The sequence below is a fragment of the Solanum dulcamara genome, chromosome 7, assembly GCF_947179165.1.
Source record: "Solanum dulcamara chromosome 7, daSolDulc1.2, whole genome shotgun sequence".
Lineage (NCBI taxonomy): Eukaryota > Viridiplantae > Streptophyta > Magnoliopsida > Solanales > Solanaceae > Solanum > Solanum dulcamara.
Window position 1 is genome coordinate 67,031,891 of NC_077243.1, and position 19,576 is coordinate 67,051,466.

The 19,576-nt window shown below is 32.9% G+C and overlaps 1 protein-coding gene across 8 annotated transcripts; it reads right to left on the reverse strand.

The window, feature by feature from the left end:
- Positions 1-618: 618 nt before the first annotated feature.
- Positions 619-5,563, reverse strand: LOC129896412 (uncharacterized). 8 transcript variants are annotated; one of them, XM_055972303.1, is made up of 7 exons: positions 5,513-5,563; positions 4,404-4,508; positions 4,053-4,307; positions 3,668-3,787; positions 3,317-3,414; positions 2,723-2,933; positions 619-1,155 (listed from the first exon to the last, which is right to left on the reverse strand). In XM_055972303.1, the coding sequence occupies exons 2-7, from the start codon at positions 4,486-4,488 to the stop codon at positions 1,070-1,072; spliced, it is 855 nt and encodes a 284-aa protein (XP_055828278.1). In that variant the 5' UTR covers positions 4,489-4,508; positions 5,513-5,563; the 3' UTR covers positions 619-1,069. The 8 variants fall into 8 exon arrangements, with proteins under 8 accessions (XP_055828278.1, XP_055828282.1, XP_055828280.1 ...); XM_055972307.1 differs by having other exon boundaries at positions 4,404-4,500; positions 5,513-5,533; XM_055972305.1 differs by lacking the exon at positions 5,513-5,563 and adding an exon at positions 5,387-5,506 and having other exon boundaries at positions 4,404-4,500.
- Between the last annotated feature and the right edge of the window lie 14,013 nt (positions 5,564-19,576).

Below are 19,576 nucleotides of genomic sequence, written 5' to 3' on the forward strand. Positions count from 1 at the left end.
AGTACATTCAATCCTCCAGAAGACCTAGATTGACAAATTGTGTCCCAAGCTACAGGAGTTCTTCTTGAATACTCATTACCCCCAATCCAGAGGACATTGGTAATCAATAATAGAATCTTTTTTGGTATCAAAAAGACTCTCAGTACAATAAATTTGCATTTCAAATAAAACACTCTTTATCAACTCCAATCTACCCCCATAAGTCAAGAGTTTATCAAACAAGGGCATACACTGGCTAATGGTCAACTTCCTTGAGGCCAAAGGTATCCCCAGAAATAAAAGAACAAATAAAACATAATAAGGAGATCATCCGCAAAGCAAATATGCACCAGCTTCATCTTAGCACACCTGGGATGGTAATTGAAAGAAGGGTTATGGCGGAGTTGCTTTAGTGATCTGTTTAGGTATTCCATTGCCAAGACAAAGTGGTAGGGAGACATGGGGTCTCCTTGCCTCAGCCTTCTCTTGATTTGGTATCAAGTGGTTAGGCCTCCATTAATCAGTAAATAGTCTTGGATAGTCTTCACACATGTCATAATTATATCTACCATCTTGTGGGGAAATCCAAACTCTAGTAGCACCAATTGTAAAAAAAGCCATTCAAGTGAATCGTAAGCCTTTCTTTATATCCAGCTTGGAGATATCTCCCTTTCCAAGTATACTTATTGATTAACTCGCGAGGAATGATCACATTATCCACAATGTACTTTCGAATAGTCGACATCTAGAGTCTGTATCATATTGATACCAAGTCGCCTCTATGACAACATTCATGAGCATTTTTGCTTACATCTTGATGCACGGAGTTACCTGATAAAATAATTGATGCGCTCGGAAACAAAACCGTAGACCATAGCTTTAAAACTAATAAATGAAGATGTTCCTTCCCTCTCTTTTCTAGCTTATAACAATTCCTTTCTAGAAAAATTATAGTATTTGTTAAGGTAAAATAACCACATTGCATGTTAAGGTAATGTGGTTATCATTGGAACCCCTTTCTCCCTAAACCTTCCCTCCTAATCTTTTCTAGCTTATAAAAACTCCCTTCTAAAAAAATTATAGTATTTGTTTAATAAGGTCGAAATTTTCTTGCAGCTCTCAATTGCTGTATCCGTTTCTTGTCCTGCTCGAATTTGCTCTGCAGCACCATGATCTCTGCATATAACATACATGTTACAGGTCATATGAGAGTAACAGCAAGCCAGCAAGCATATTGAGATTCAGTTTCTAGTAGAAAAAACAGAGGAAATCGATTGCACAAAGTGATGGCCTGCTCGGATACTACAAAACTGCCAATGCAAAGACTTTTAGGAGAATCTAATTCTAACATATTTTGCCAATACAAAATAAATAAAGAGGGAAAAGAGAAACTGGGAGAGGCTTTAATGGCCAATTCTCTGTTCTCCTCCCACTTCTATGGATCCCAAATCTTTGTTTCTCATCCAAAATCTAAAAACAAAAGATAACGATTTCTTTCCTAAAAGAAAGTTGCCAGCCCCACTATCAATTCTCAACCAGAAAAAGGTATAATATTTGGGAGGGAGAAGAGAGTGAACCGGAAAACTTGGAAAATAAAGAAGGGGACCAAGAAACTTCAGACTATTGAGTGTGTGGAGGAAGGAGGTTAAGTTAGGGCTTGAGAAAGGAGAGAGATTGTGCCGATTTTCATCTACCAATGGGTGTCAGCTCGCAGATATATGGATTTAAGACAAGAAGAGTAACCTGACGGAAGATTAAGACAGATTTTACTCAACCTGGAAAAAGAAACAATTTCAAGAACAAACATATATAAAGGTGAAACTCTTTGACACTAAAGCAAATACAAGGTTTTTCTTAGGTGGCTTTAAGTCCCAATTTGTCTCAGACTAAAACTTGACCATATTTCATGACAAGCATTGCTGAAGCTTTCTATATATTGATAAAGATGAAGCTCCCCTTTTTCACTTATTTAGATACCAAACAATTCATTCTACGATACATAATGAGGCATTTGTGGAAACATTGTGAATACACATGCAAATCAAATTATTAAAACCATACTTCTCTTTCAAGAACCCAAAAAATAAACAACATAGTTTATGTTTCGTATGGAAGAAAACGTTTTCAAATTTTCTCATGTTTGGTTGATCAAATTTTCGGAGAAAATTTTCTCTAGGAAAACAAGTCCTTTAAAATGAGGAAAATGATTTCCCTAGTGAAAGTAGGGAAAACAACTTCCGTAAGTGGCATTCCGCACTAATTGTCTAATATCCACCCTCCAACAAAACCCACCCCCACTCCTAACCCCATAGCCCCCATCCTGACCACCTCCACACCCCTAGCTCCCCATGCAAACACAATAGTGTTTGACTAGATTATATACAAATGTTTTCGGGACAATATTTTCCGCTTATTTACCAAACACAAGAAATAAGTAAGAAACTCTCTCGGATGTCGAAAACATTTTCCTTCATACATAATACACCGTTAGTTCCATAATAGCCCAATTGACACTTTGAAAAGAATAACCCTCTTCATCCCAGATAGTGTTCAAACAGGACCATGTAAGATAAGAAATAATGGATACTCGTTCACCCATAATTTTTTTAATGAAATGTAAACATTTGAGAATCTTGATCTTTCCATCATGTGAAAAAAGTGACTAAGGATAGGAAGTGGATGAAAATTGGAACAAACATGGAGCAAGGGAGCATCAAAAAAATAAAATATACAATGAACCTACCATTTCTCTTTGCTTCTCTTTTCTGAAACCGGTAGAAATCTAAACCCACATCTTTCTTTTTCTTTTTGTCCATATTATCCATGACTGCAGCTTGGGAAACAGAACCAACTGCAATTCCAGTTTCAGAATCAGTTGTCTTTTTCCTTCCTTTGTGATGTACGACAACAGTCCAGCCATCTTCTGCAGCAAGGGCTTCTTTTTCATTCCTTTCCTGTATGAACAGAATAAGTCGAATATGAAAGAAAAAATAAAGAAGAGACTACGCTGCAATAAATCAAACAAGAAAACATACATGTTAACTACATATAATGAAAATAAAATCAAACCATCAGATGTATAGAACATGATTAGTTCAGGGCATTAACAACTTTTTAAAAACACATCATTCTATGTAGGTCAAAACATTTCAAGATCACTCTGAAACTTTATTCATGATATGAGCAAAATTCTGCAAAAGTTGTCCATTTCCTTTGACTAAAAACTGAAGCATTAACCAGCTCTAGACATAACAGAGCTCATAAACATCCTAGCATTCCTCCAAGTACTTCAACAAAATCATTAACAGCAATAGTACATTCTGGAGATATGATGTACCTGTTCCTTTTTCGCCTCATAAGAAGTAATAAACTCATCAATGCTTTCTTGCAACACCTTCAATCCAGGCCTACTCTGGTAATAAGCAAGTACCCACGCTGCAATAACGGAGATTTCTTCTTAATAAGCAAAACCATATAACATTACTAGTGTAATTGGCCATGTCAACATTTTTCTGAAAGGCAAAAAGGGAGATATACAGCAGCAGAATAACTTCAAAACTGCAGCAAATGATTAGAGTTTCTTCTTAAGATAATTGAGGGGGAAAATCCAACTTCCAATCTCAAATGTAGCACATTGGAGCCAACCAACAGATAAATGGTAACTTTTCAGGTATATATAGATTCTTACTTCTCATTCCTTTTGAGCAGTCATCATTGCCAAAAGATAGTTCATCAATCTCTTCATCTCCTGCTTGTCCTCTCTTCTCCACCAAGTTATCCCGAGTTATTGAAAGTGAATGCTCCTTCTCTGCAATTTTGACAACATCATTTGGCTTGCCTAGGGGTAAGCAATATGGCGCTGACAATATCATCATGTCTATTAAACAGTTAGAAAAAATCAGTCTAGTAAAATTAATTCCTTTTCTCCTTTGTACTCTGCACAAAAATGGAGATGTCACTTTTAAGAGTTGTCTTTCTAAACTCTTCGCTCTTTTTAAACTTATAGTAAAAGGAAACACGAGAGAGAGAGAGAGAGAGAGAAACAACTCGGACACTAGAAAATCTCTCCATACCGCTTTTCTGATCAGAATCGTCATTAGCCTCAACATAATGATCAACACCCTCATCTCTCTGTCCTTTCTTCTCACTTTTTCTCTTCTTCTTTCTGGATTTCCTTTTCTCAGCAGATACATTATTTTCTTGACCATGTGCATCCTCTCTTTCATTAGAATGATCAATTTCCAAACTTTCAGTTTCATCAAGTCTGACATTTTTCCTCTTCTTCCTCTTTGTAGATTTGTTCTCATTTTTTCCTCCGTCCACATTATCTGATTCATCAAAACAGATCAACAACCAAAAAAAAAAAGATTGCAGCAATTCGATGATCACAGTAAAATTCAAGTTAACTTTAATATGTCGCTTACCTTTGTAATTTGAGAGATGGAGTTCATCTCTGCTTCTTCTAATTAGCACATGAGATCTCTTCTTCTTCCTCTTTTTATCTTCCATTGCCTTAGCCAACTTCTCCTCTTGCAATAAAAGGGCATAATCAGTATCATTGTTCGGTAAACATCAAACTAACTGTGATAAGAAAAGTGGCGGGGTGAATGAAGGAGTTCTATAATAAGCTCTCTACTGGTTCAAAAAAATGTCTGGGCACCCTACTGCCCAATCTTGGGTCATTCGACAAATCATGTTTTAGTGTATCTAGAATCCTAATTAAACCTAACATCATTTCCTTCCTGAGAAATTTATGATCATTGTTATAGTACTGCACTGAACACACTTTCTTGATCACATATTCCCACTCCATGTAATTTATTAGAAATCTGATTCAGATACATAACAAAGATTCTTGTAAAAGATAAACCAAACTTTCAACAGAGATCTACAGAAGTTTTCTTCAAAGAGAACGGAACCTCTGTGAAAACCTAAGTTGCGTAGACTCTTCACTTATCGGATTCTCCAAAATACAGTGCTTTTAGAGAATCTGACATGCACCCATAAACATTAACATAAGTGAAAACTGAATAAAAAAGATAAGCTTTGCGAAAACGGACTCACTTCTGGAGAACACCTAAAGATGAAACAAATCAAGTAGTTCATCAAAGAGAAGAGCAAAATGCAGATCAATTTAGGAGCCAACTGTTTGAGTCATCCATACTAAATTATGCCCAGGAAGCTTGAAAACTAAAGTAGCTCAGAATGTAAATATTTTAATCAAAACATTCAAAAGATAGTTAAAAAAATTTGACAAGAAGATTGTTTATTATACTTTAAGATGACAACAACACTGAAAGTCCCTTTATGCTTTAAGGTTAATTACTTGTATTTAATTAGGGCGGTCTATACCAAAAAATTAGCAGAAAAAAGGAGAAACCCAGAAAATCATTATCAACTAATATACCAATTATCAAGAAAACCGCTGCATTTAACTTAAATCCAAGAATTATAACAAGGGAAGAAGAAAAGAACTAGTCTTTGGTCATTTAATTCAAGAAAAGGAGAGCAGAGAGGCGGAGAAGAAAGAGACTTGGGAAAACGAGCTTAAAAGGACTTTTCAGAGTTGGAACGAGGGACGAGGGATTTACATTTTGTTAAAAAAAAAAATTATAATATTTTAATTATGTAAAAATGGGGTGGATTAAAATATTTGAAAATTTAGGATTAAAATTAAAAAATTTATTAAATTCACCAAAACCCTAAAACTTATTCAATAATTTTCTACTACTCTTCTCCATTTTATTTCTTCCCTTCTTCTTCATTCATATTTTTTTTTCAATTTCACTCTTTTCTTCTTTTTTCTCTTCTTTTATTTCACAAATACAAGGACCAAAGAAGGAGGCTCCTCTTTCTCTTCTTCATCTTTCATTCTCTTCACTTTATTTTTTGAAGGTAATTTTCTTTTATTAAACTTTTTATGTTTTTAAAATTTGAAGTAAATTGACTTATTTGAAAAAGTTATTTTATTAATTTTGTACAGTCATATTTTTGTTTCTGTCATTAAGCCTAATAAAAATAAGTAAATCAAAAATCTATAAATTTTTCTTTTTTATCACAAATATAAAGAAGAAAAAGGAAAAAAACTTTATGTATTGTGATTGCTTTTATTTTCTATTGTGTCAATGTAAATTGCATTGTAATTTTATTTTTATTGATGATTCTTTGATTTAAGCAAGCTTTTTTACTTATTGAATATTGTTATTGTTTAAACAATTTGTTATTGTTTGTATGAAATAACCTATTATTATTGTGTAAACAATTTATTATTATTTGTATTAGATAATCTATTGTTATTATGTAAATAATTATTATTTGTATTAAACAATCTGGTGTTGTTTATACAATAAATTTTAATTTTAAAAAATTACTTTTTGTATTAATAATAGTGTTGAGTTGATTTATATATGTAGATAACATAAAAATAAAAAAAATTCAAACAGTTTATAAAAGAAAATCTAGAAAAAGGCTAGAATAACGGAGGAGGAGCTTTCTCCGGCTAGAAAAGAAAATGAGAATTATGATAAAGAAGGCAATAAAAAAATAGTGAAGAAAAAAAAGATATTGAAAAAGAAGGTGAAGATGAAAATGATAGTGAAAAAGAAAAAGAAAAAGAAATTAAAGAACAGGGTGAAGATAAAAATGATAGTAAAAAAGGAAGTGAAGAAGAAAATGAAGAAGAATGTGATAATTTGCTATTCAAAAAGAAAGTGAGAAAGCAACTGAGGAAGAGGTTGAAAAAAACATGTAATAATGTGCCATCAGAAAGAAGAACAAAATTACTACATGATAAGAATGTTGTCCTTCAAAATAAAACGTGAGTTTTTTAGTTAAATTATCATTAGTGAATTAAATAATATGTATTTCGATATTTACTTTTTAAAAGAAATTACTGTCAGTCTAAACAACTGATTAATGTTTAAACAGCTGCTAATTGTTTAGTGTAACAAATTGTTGTTGTTTAAATATTTGTCAGTTGTTTACTAGATAAATATTAGATGTCTGTGATTTTTTTGTGCTTTATTTTACTTAAATAATTTTATAAATAATGTGCAACTTGCTGATGTTTTTGAATGCTAGGAATTCAGATGCATCAAGTCTATTGATTTTATGGATTATAGCTTCAAGATTCATTATTCCGAGAAAGGTGATTGTTCAAGTAAACTTATTGTAAGGTCACCTCTTAAAAAAAAATATTTGTTAAATTTAGAAATCTTTTGATAAAATATGGCATTTCAAAAATGTTCAAGAAAAATTGCTTTAGTCATTTCCTTGACATCCCAATGGAGCAAGTAAATTTCGCGTCGTCCACAATTCACAATCTTCTATTCCGGCGCATTATTCATGAAAAAATATTATAATTTGATCACGAAAAGATGTCAATTTATTTTGGCCTTAAAGAATTTGTCTTAATGACTGCACTACGTTTCCATCCCTATCCTTTTACAGAAATACGAAACAGTCATCTGAACAAATGTGAAACATTATGAAAAATCATTTTCAAAAATGGAAAAACAGTTATTGCTGCATTTCTTCTTGAAATGATTGAATTTTCTAGCATATTAAAAAAAATATAAGTTTTCAATTGCATTGATTTGATTCATGCACTTCTTCTTTTTTTGAGTCATGCACTGCATTTTATGTGCACTGAGATTTATCAAAGTCTATTGATGTCAAAATGATCAAGCTAGCTTGCAATCTTCATATCTTTAATGAACATCCATGGGGTTTCAAAAGCTATCTTTTGATGATTCAATATCTTACAATACTGATTAAATTAAATCACAATCTCTATGATTTTTTTTTGTGGACATTTATGGTATGCAAAAATAAATCTTTTTAATATTAGTTATTTTTTTATATTTCTATTGCACTTAATTAATATTTATTGCAGGCTTGGACCTTTAAAGTTATTCTGAAACTTCAAAAAAAGACTTAAGGAGTTCTTCGTGAAAGAATATTACTAAGGATGATTAGATGGATATCATATGATGGCCTCAAAAGTTCTGTAGATCTATTTAGTACTATCGGTAAAAAGACTAAATATAATAAAGTAAGTTCGGTTGATTTAAATTAATTAAATTATATTTACTTGTTTAAACAACTTGATGGTATTTGCACCAAATATTTTTAATTTTTTTTTAAATAACTTAATTTTTATTTTTTTATGCAAATAATGCATCTTTTTCTGATTCTTATAAGTATTGAAAAAAGAAAAAATTATATGAAAAATTTTGAGATTTTTGCTGATGAAATAGCGGATGAAAAAATTAACAAACTAAAAGTTGATTTGACAGAAGTGACAACTATGATAGCTGATATAAAAGATAGGGAGGTTGGTGATGAGGACAAAATAACTTCAAAGAGCAGATATGAGAAAAAGAGTCCACGAAGAGATGAGGATGCGGAAAGAAACACTCCAAGGAGTGAGGAAAGAAGCTTATGATGCCCTTTAATGAATTTTGATGATCGAATGACTGATATTTTTATGGACTTTGATTTTGATGGTTAATACATTGATTAAGGTGTTGATAGAATTATTTTTAATATTGATCATTCAAATGTGAAGTGTTCTTGTAAATGTCTAAAATGTGCTGAAAAATAAAACATACTGAAAGAAATTCAGAAATGGAGAATGAGCTAAGAGATAATGAAAAAAAGATACAAAATATGGGAGATATTATCAAAAATTTTGTAGAAGAATTGTTTATTTTGAACAAAAAATTAAAGCCTCGAAGGATGTCAAAGGATTTCAAATATCAAAGAACTCCGTACATTTTTGGTGCAAGAAAAATAAAAATACAAAATAAAAATGACCACTCAATTGCATGTTGGTCTTTATAAACCTCTTAATATTGATCAGAGAGAAAACCTTCAAGACTTCCTAAATTTGAAGGACAAGAAAAAAAGTATATATGAAGAATTTGAATATACTATGAAAAAATTAAGAATCTAATTGATATTCAAGAGTGGATGGATGATAAGGTATAAACTGATTTATATATTTACAATTTTTAATTTTTCTAGAGTATTATTATATTTATACAAATCAGTGATGCTCAAGCTAAACATCTTTATGTTATTTAAATAACCTGAAGTTGTTTTCTTTTAGTGTTTTTTAAGCAAACTGATGTTTAAACAATTGATCTAATATCAATAATGTTTTACCTAAACAACTTTACTTGTTTAAAAAATCTGATCTAATATTCGTGATGTTTAAACAATCTGATTTAATATTAGTGATGTTTAAACTACGAGAACTGTTATAATCTTGTTGCTCCAACAATTCTCGTAATTTAAATATCACTGATATTAGATAAGATTGTTTAAACATTACTGATGTTAGATCATGTTGTTTAAACATCATGTAGTTTTTTAGGTGAAACATTATTGATATTAGATCAGTTGTTTAAATATTAGATTGCTTAAAAATCTAAATGAAAACAACATCAGGTTGTTTAAACAACATGAATCTGTTTAGATCAAACATCACTGATTTTTATAAATATCATGATATTTTAGAAAAAATAAAATTATAATTATAAATATATAAATTAGCTTATACCTCATCATCCATTCACTCCTACATATCAATTAGATTTTCAAAATCTTCACATTTATATTCAAACTTCTTCATACATGCGCTTTTCCATGTCATTCAAATTTAGAAAGTTTTAAAGGTTTTCTCTGTGATCAATATCAAGAGGTTTATAAAGATCAACAGACAATTGAGTAGTCATTTTTGTTTTTGTTTTGTTTTTCTTGCACCAAAGTGTACGAAGTTCTTTGATATTTGAAATCTTTTAACATCCTCCTAAGCTATAAGTTTTTGTTCAAAATAGACAACTCTTCTATAAAGTTTTCAATAGTATCCTCCATATTTTATATCTTCTTTTCATTATTTTTAACTCATTCTTTATATCTGAATTTTTTTCAATGTGTCTTATTTTTCAGCACATTTCAGATATTTACAAGAATACTTTACATTTGAATGACCAACATCAAAAGAACTTCTACCAGCACCTCCATCAATGTACTGACCATCAAAATCAAAGTTCATAGGACTATCAGCTATTCGATCATCAAAATTCATTAAAGGGCTCCGTAAGCTCCTTTCCTCAATCTTTAGAGTGTTTTTTTTCTGCACCTTCACTTTTTGATGGATTTTTTTCTCATATCAGCTCTTTGTAGTTATTATGTTCTCATCATCAACCTCTCTATCTCGTATATCATCTATTATAGTTGTCACTCTAGTCAAATTAATTTTTAATTTGTCAATTTTTTCATATGCTATCTCATCAGTAAAAATTTCAAAACATTTCATGTATTTTTTTCTTTCTTCAACATTTGTAGGAATCAGAAAAGGGCGCACTACCTGCATAAAAAAATAAAAAATCAAATTATTTAAAATAATTTAAAAGTGTTAGGTGCAAATACCATCAGATTGTTTAAACAACTAGATATTATTTAATTAATTTGAAAAAATAAAATTTACTTTATTATATTTAGCCCTTTTGTCAATGGTATTGAATGGATCTACAAAACTTTTGAGACTATCAGAAGATATCCATTTTATCATATGTTGTAATGTCCTTGTGGGAAGAAATGTCCATAAAAAGAGATCATGATTGAATTTAATGGACATTGCAATATTGAATTGTCAAAAGGTAGCTCTTGAGATCCCATGAATGTTGTCGACATCAATAGACTTTGATAAATCTCATGCACATAAAATACAGTGCAAATATTATACCAATGCAAGTGAAAAGTTATATTTTTTTGATGTAGTAGGTGATTCAATCATTTCAAGAAAGAAATGCAACACTAAGTGTTTTTCTAAATGTTTTTCCTTTCTTGAAAATGAATGTCATAATGGTTCATCTTTGTCACGAACCAACCCCGTAGGCCGCGATTGGGGTCCAACCTGGATCCCCATATACATACCTATCAGTTATAGTCAAGTTGAACTCTGAATAATGTGATGCTACACAGAAAAACCCCAATGGGTCAAAAGCTTTTTCATGTACATGTAGCCTTTTTAATTCGTGCCATATCATGAAAGGGAACAGAGCCGACAAGGCTGCCACAACATCAAAACATTTACAACACGTCGTCTAGGCACAATTGAGACAACTTACACTTAACCCACATACACGTGACTACAGACCTCTAAGAATAGTAATATTAACATATGGAGGGACAGGGCCCCTGCCGTACCCCTGAATAAACATACATATACGTTAGAAGATCAGCACCAAAAGCTAGGCTCCAGAATAGTGGAGCACTTCCGACATAGCTAAGTGGAAATCCTAAGCTAGCGGATCCCCAAAATGAATATCTGTACCTATGGGCATGAAACGCAGCCCCCCCCCCAAAAAAAAAAAAAGAGGATCAGTACGATACATGTACTGAGTATATAAAGCATAACACAGCATAAACGAGATTACAACAGAATTAGGAATGCAGGAAACAAGTATAACATTTAATAAATCACTACACCTTCATCTTATAAAATGAGGGCATGTATATCATCCTCCCATATCGTACCCGGCCCACTGTGGGACTCAGTGTCACAAAGGTTTCATTAGATTATCATATGCATATATGTGTCGTACCCGACTATCTAGTGAGGAACTTGATAAACAATCATACTATCCTAATAATCACACCATCATATATCGTACCCGGCCATTTATGGGACTCGATCATACCCGACCCTTTATGGGACTCGGTAAATGCTCATATCATCATATATCATACCTGAACCTTTATGGGACTCGGTCATACCCGGCCTTTCATGGAACTCGGTGAATAATCATGTCATCATATATCGTACCCGACCCTTTATGGGACTCGGTCATACCCGACCCTTCATGGGACTCAGTAAAAGATATATTACCGGCATGCACGAGTAGAGTAGTGAGGAACCATATGCAATTTAGCTCATCATCTGAGACTCAATCAAACAGCCAAGTAAACCGTCACTTGAAGACCAGAGCAATAATCGTCTCAAGTACCCTATGAAATATCATTAGGGGTCATATCTACTGGAATCTCAGGAATATTAGACGTATGTAAAGTCAAGCTAAACAGCTCGTAGAATAAGAGACGTTCATCATCGCAGAGACCTTAGGAGTAGGAGCTTATACATTCAGGTAATATTCAGCATATAAGAGACTCGAGAACTTTACGTTCAGACGTGACTAAGAGTCATGGATCATGTCTTCGCATATAGAAGGCTCGAGGGTGATAGCTCAACTACCTTAAGAGCCTTAGCATTTAGAAGTGAACACAGGTCACGTGTTATACTCGGAGCTTACAACTGGAACTACTACCACACTCATATCATATCTCATTTTATTTACCTTTAAGACATCCCAAAGGAAAGGAGCAATAGGCTCTACATATATTACCTTTTATCATATAAAAGCCTTAAAAAGGCAATAGCTCAACTATTACAGGAGTTCTACCATCACGAAGTGGATAAAAAATATGAACTGTACTCGGAGCTTTACGAATTGAATTATCCCCATGTTTCATATACACACCATTCATAACTTATAGCTAAGACATGCCAAAAGAAAGAAGAATAGCTTCACATACTTATGCCAAAAACATGCCAAGAGAAAGAAGGTAGCTTCACATACTCATCACTTCCTAATGTATGGAAGGCTTAAGAAGCCCTAGTTCACTTACTGTAAAAGTGCTTTCATCAAGAAGTAGGTAAGGGCCGTGAATTATGCTTGGAATTTATGAGTAGATTTACCCTCAAGTTCATATCATTCATAACTTAACTTGAATACATGCCAAAAGAAAAGAAGAGATAAGCTTTACATACCTGTTATGGATTAATCGCATTCAAGCTCGCTTCGGTACTCCTTTAACCTATTTAACATGAAATTAATACTAATGTTAGTGACTTTCAACTTTTCAGCTCCTAAATCCACAACCAAGCACCCATAGGAATTAATTTCTTATCCGCCTTTTTCGACTAGTCTTTTAGTTAGTTAAGGAATTAATAGAAATCGGGCAGCACCTCCCCTATAAAATACCCTATCCGAATTTCCAATTACATCCCTAATCACTACAGCCAACCAACAACAACATCCTGCTGCATATATACAAGCAATTCACATCAACATTACACAATACAAACTCCAACCGACTCGCTCAAGCCAACCATATGTAACGGAGGGTTATGTGGCTGCAACCAGCAGCACCCACACCTCTTTTAGAATGTGTTCCAGACCTGGAACACACCATAACACCACCTACAGTCGTAGCACCATAAGCACAACACCTTACTCGACTATAATTTAACTATAACGACTCCAATTTAGATTGTTTCCAACGTCAAGTATATTTAGGGAATTTTCATATATCCATCCACATAAAAGCTTTTTAATACACTCCATAACAACACCATAAACTCCAAATTAAAAAAAACGACCTTACCTTATCCAAAACTTGTCAAAACTAGCCTTGGAAGTTTCTTAGTGCGCTGAAAATTAGCGGACTATTTGAGGCTGTTTGTTATCCCTTCGGTGCTTCTCCAAAATATAAATTTACATTACTAATACCTTCATTTCATTTTGGTATACCTTAGATAATTAATTCACGGAACAAAAGTTGGAGGCTTACCTCAAAAGGGCCAAACCCGTAGCCTCCTTCTAGCCTTCTACGTTTTTCTCTCCTTCTTTCTCTTTCTTTTTTTGTTGTTCTAAGGAAGAATAAAGACTTATTCAGCACCATACACACACACACACACACACATATATATATATATATATATATATATATATATATGAATGGAAGTGTGGGGTCCACCTCACGCTATGTAGCTAATTATATATTGCCACATGGCAGCGTGGGGTCCACCTCAAGTAGGTGTGTCACCTACTTGGTCCAAGTAGGTGCATCACCTACTTAGTCCAAGTAGGTGCATCACCTGCTTGCTTCCAAGTAGGTGCTATGCCTCCTTTCGCCTCTTCCGTGGGTTCGTAATCTCATCTTACTCCTGTGTAATCCTTGCTACACAAGCTTAACATGTACACCAGTAGCTTAAGTATGTAATACGTCCAAGTTGGTAGCTTACGCAAGTAAGTCGAGTCCCACGACTTGTTATTTTGTCCCCCAACTTGTTTCAAATTCTTATAACCCTATCTCCAACCTTCCCACTTATGGCGCATCACATCCTCCCTTCCTTAGAGTTATTTGATAACATTATAAATGATCTTGGTCACGTGGCCACCTTTAAGAAGTTTAAGAAAGCTTTTCGAAGTACAAAAGTACGGGGCATAACAACCTTTCTTAGTATGATTATTTTGTATTTTTATAGAAGGATAGAGATAACAATATAGTCCAGTCATCAATGCAAATTCTCTAAGACAAAAATAAGTTGACATCTTTTCGTGATCAAATCACAATTTATTTTTTATTTTTATAAATAATACATCGTAGTAGAGGATCATGAACTACGAACAACGCGAAATTTACTTGCTTCATTGAAATGTCAAGAAAATAGCCAAAGAAACTTTTCTTGAACATTTCTGAAATCCACTATTTTATCAAAAGTTCTCTGAATTTAACAAATATGTTTTCCCCAAAAGGTGATCTTATAATACGTTTACTTGAACAATCACCTTTCTCGAAATAATAAGTCTTAAAGCCATAATCTATAAGATTAATAGACTTGATGCATCTGAATTTCTCGCTATTAGAAACATCAGCAAGCTGCACAATATTTATAAAATTAATTAATCAAAATAAAGCACAAACATCTACTATTTGTTTATGTTACACCCCACAATTTCTTCTTATAGAGACCGAATCTTTCCTTGTAAGTATCTTAGCTTTAACCGGGCGGTGTCCTACTTGTGCTTATGTGTTAAGGTTCATTACAATGAGTGGAAAGTTTATTGGAGTGGTTTAGGGTCATAAGAGACCTCTAATTCTAAGTTGAGTTCAAAACCATTCTACCAGTTAAGTTTTTCGCATTAGTTCATGCAAGGTCAATTTTAAATGATCATAACTTTTTATATATAAAGAATAAGGTGGTCCATGACCTATAAAATTGAAGATCTACGAGTCTTATTTTCAAATCCATTAAGTTTACCTCATTTGGAGCTTGGAGTAAAGATTTGTATATATTTTACTGAAGGACTTCCATATTGGCCGTGTGCTCCACACGCTTGGTAGCATGGATGCACCGCGCCAGGCCATTTTTTTGGATGCCTCGTTATATTTTAAGTGGTTACTATGCACAGCCCATAGCGTGGGACTGCACCAAGCCAATTTTGAGGGTCTAGATTTTTGAATTGCTCTATTTATTAAGTTAAGTCAGTAGGTCGCTATAAACTTCATCGTGGACGACCTAGGACTTATTTTCTCTTAAATTCTCTCCTTTCCTCCATATTCAACACCAAGGTATATCCCTCACATGTATATCAGGCATTTCTAAACATTCTCAATCTTTAGATGTGAATTCTCAACTAGATTCTAACATTAAATCCTCATCCCATATCTAGTGAAGACAAGAACTCATCTCAAAGTTCAAGAAGGAACTTTTGGGATTCCTCTTCAACATTAGAGTTTCAATGGGAGCGTTTAAGGTATGTAAGTCTATCATAACGTTGGACTAAGTTCGTTCTTGTATCCTGCATCTTTATTCAGTCTAGTTGAGTTTGAGTTTGAGTTTCGAGTTCCGACAAATTGAATTCTTGAGTTATTTATATAAATTCTATTGAGTTCTTGTATATATATAACTATACGTTGATAATTTTCATCTGTTAAGTCCTTGAGATTAACGTTCATGTCTACATTCACATGAACCCTAGTTGAATTTTTGCATTATTTGAGTTTAAATCATGATATATTTTCATCTATACATGAGAAAGAGTTTGAGCATGAGTCAAGTTTGAGAAGTCTCCTAATTATTATTTTGAGCATGAGTTTGAGAAGTCTTCTAAATATTATTTTGAGCATGAGTTTGAGAAGTTTCTTAATCATTATTTTGAGTATAAACGAGTTGAACATTAATACATTTAAATAGCTATTTTTATATATTGAGTTGAGAAGTGGAATTGTTCTTTTAAATGCATCCATTGAGTTGAGACATTAAATATTTCAAAGAGAAGAGATGAGTTGAGAAAAGGAAAACCTTGATTTTCAAATATCTTATGAATACAAAGATACTTCAGAGCTTTACCTCTTTTAAAAGGATATTTTGAATAATTACCTCAAATCGAGAGAGAGAATGTTTTTAAACATTGAGTATGAGCATAATATGTTTTGGGAAAAGTATTGTCACGCCTCGAGAGGGTACCCTAGGCGGCACGTGGAGACCATTATTGGTCCCAAGTGAACTACTTGACTTGGCTAACTCACTTAGCGGGAGACTTAACTCATGAAAAGATTTCAGATGGATACAAATAGTATATACAACTTAACTTCTTGAAATAAAATATCAATACTCAAATATATATAAAATATAACTCAATATTTTAAAATTATGAACTTTAAAAATAACTAAATAAATTCTGTCTGTGACTAGTCTATGAAACCTTTAAAACTGACTCTAAAATAGGAACTGGGGCAAGCCCACAATTACCTCAAACCGGTAAATAAAGATTGAAAGTTAAAGACTCAAGAGCGCTTCTGAATGTAAAGAGGTCTCACCAAAACTGAATGAAATTTTGATCTCCAATGATATGCCTGTTAAGAATCTTTATCACCTGTGTCTTAATCATAAAATGATGTAGCGCCAAATGACGTCAGTACATGAAATGTACGGTATGTAAAATAACTGAAAGGAAACTTTCTCAAAGATACTCAATTCAACTCAACTCATAGGAATCAACTCTGAAAATAGCTCAACTCAATAAAGCATGCAATATGTGTAAAAGACTACTTTAAAAGATATGAATAAGTAAATATAACTCAGTATATAAAAATATAATACTTTACTTCTTAGGGAGTTTTTCTAACCGACAATCATCATTTATGAGCTAGTGATGATAAAACGAACTGATGTCGTTGCTACAACAGTCCAATACTTTGCTAGGTAAAGGACTCAAACTCATCTCTGGATCCAATAAAAGTCCTCTTTTGGGACAATGAGGAGCCGCCTGAATGAACGGTATGATCCTATCCTATGCTGGCTACGTAGTTTATGGGGTTTGAGTTGTTCTATACTCTTACCCAAATCGGTGCTCAATACTACTCTCAAAATATGGTTTATTATGCTCATAACTCAAGCGAGTATATTTACTCAATCAACTCATTTAGTCTCTTTTGGACTTAGCTCAAAACTCATCTCATCTCAACTCATCTCTTTTATTTAAAATAGGTATAATGTCAACTCAGTGAATGCATTTAAAATAAAAATACAATTTAACTTTTTAACTCAATCTCAAAATAGATGTTTTAATGTAATAATGCTCAATTCGTTTATATTCAAAATACTCATGCTCAAAATAATAATTAAGAGACTTCTCACACTCATGCTCAAAATAATAATTAAGAGACTTCTCAAAACCATTTAAACTCAATGCTCATGATCTTTCAAAAATCAATAAATATGCATAGACTAGGTTTAAATCATACTTCGTTTAATGCATGAAAACCATTCTCATCAACTCAAAATAAATATATGTTAATATAATGATAATCAACTCAACTAGGGTTCATGTGAATGAAACCATGAACAACAATCTCATGAACTCAAGGTGTAGAATCAATAATAATCTCTATGCATAATTATATAGAACTCAATAAACGAAGAAATTACTCATTAAAAACTCAAGAAACTAGGGCTAAAAATCAACTCAAATCTTTAACGACAGAATTTAGATGTAGGACGCGTAGAAGAAGTCAATCCAATGCTATGAATAGCCTTACGTAACTGAAATAACGATTATCTAAGAGAAACTTTGAAAAACTTTGAAGAACACAAACTTTCTTGGAGGAAATCTTTGATCTTGAAATTTTGGGCTTGATCTTGAGGGAAAAAATTCTTTAATAAAGTCCTTAGAGTGGAAGAGCTTGGGAAAACTTTGTATGAAAAGTTTCTCTTCGTATTTTAAATTTTTGGTATGGAAGTTTTAGGGTTATTGATGGAGAAGAGAAACTCTAGTTATGTTTTGAGAGAGTTTCTAGATACTTGAATGTTTAGATTGATGATTTTGAAAGGAAAACTAATTAGTTGGATTATATACTCAGTTAAAACACTCAAAAATGACTTAGAATAGGGCTAAAAAGATTGGAAAAGGACAAAAATAGTCTTGGAAGACATGCAGGAATTTTCAAAGAAAAAGATTTCTACGATTCGTAGCTTTTCCTACTGGTCGTAGCTCAAGTCGTAGCTACTGATCCTGAAATTTCTGATATGACAGTCTCTGGTAAAATGATCATAACTTTTTACTCCAAACTCAAAATGAGAAAAATTTGGTGGCATTGAAAAGAGGACCAAAGAACTTTAATTTGATAGATCATAGGCCACTTAATTTTTTTATATTCTAGGAGATGTGATCGTTTGAAGTTGACCTAAGTAAAATCTTTTACTGAAACTCAATCAGTAAGGAAGCTTTCAACTCGACTTTGTACTAGAGGATCCTTATGACCTTAATTCATCTCCAAATATATTCTCACATTAAAGAATTGACCTCCACACAATTATAAATCATCTGATACAACCCATACACATATGAAGGATGGTTCAATCTTGGCTTTAAAAATAAATTAGGGTGTTACAAGTATTGAGCACCGATCTAAGAATGATGAGTTCAAATAGCTCAGATCTCTCATAAAGCATGTCTAGCCAGCATGGGTAAATGATTCATACTTTTTAGATGACTTCCTTAGAGTACTTAGTGGATCACTCAGTTGAGAGGTTCTATGTTTGGGCACAATGTAGAATGGCTATAGCAGCATGGGCGAGACATTGTATCATCACGTAGCTCATAAGTGATGGTTGTCGGTTAGAGAAACTCCCCAAGAAGTAAAGTATTATATTTTTATATATTAAGTTGTATTCACTTACTTATGTTTTATAAAGCATTCTTTTACATATATTGCATGTGTTTTACCCCACACTTTTGTACATCGGAACTTTTTTTTAGCTTATCTAAAATTGCCATGTGATCCATGCTATCCTTGACGTTACTAAATGATCCAAATGGGGGGAGGATTTAATGCCCCATATTTTTCATAGACTAGTTCTATGTGAGTAGTGATGGTTGGAAATAGGTTTGAAAGGATTTGAAAGGAGTTGGAGACTGAATAATGAGTCATGATAATCGACCTACTTGCTTAAACTACCGGTTTGGATATTTTACATAATTAAGCTATTTGAGTACATATCGAGCTTAAGTAGCAAGGATCACACAGGTTATTAAGGTGAGACTAGATTACGAACCTACGAAAAAGAGTAACCTACTTCAAGTAGGTGATGCACCTACTTAGAATGAATGGGCTGCATTTTATAAAAAGGGCAAGTAGGTGATGCACCTAATAAGTGGACCCCACTAAGACACATGGCAGAAGCTGATTGGAGCATGGATAGAATGGACATGTGCCACCCTTGGGGGCTGGACATGTG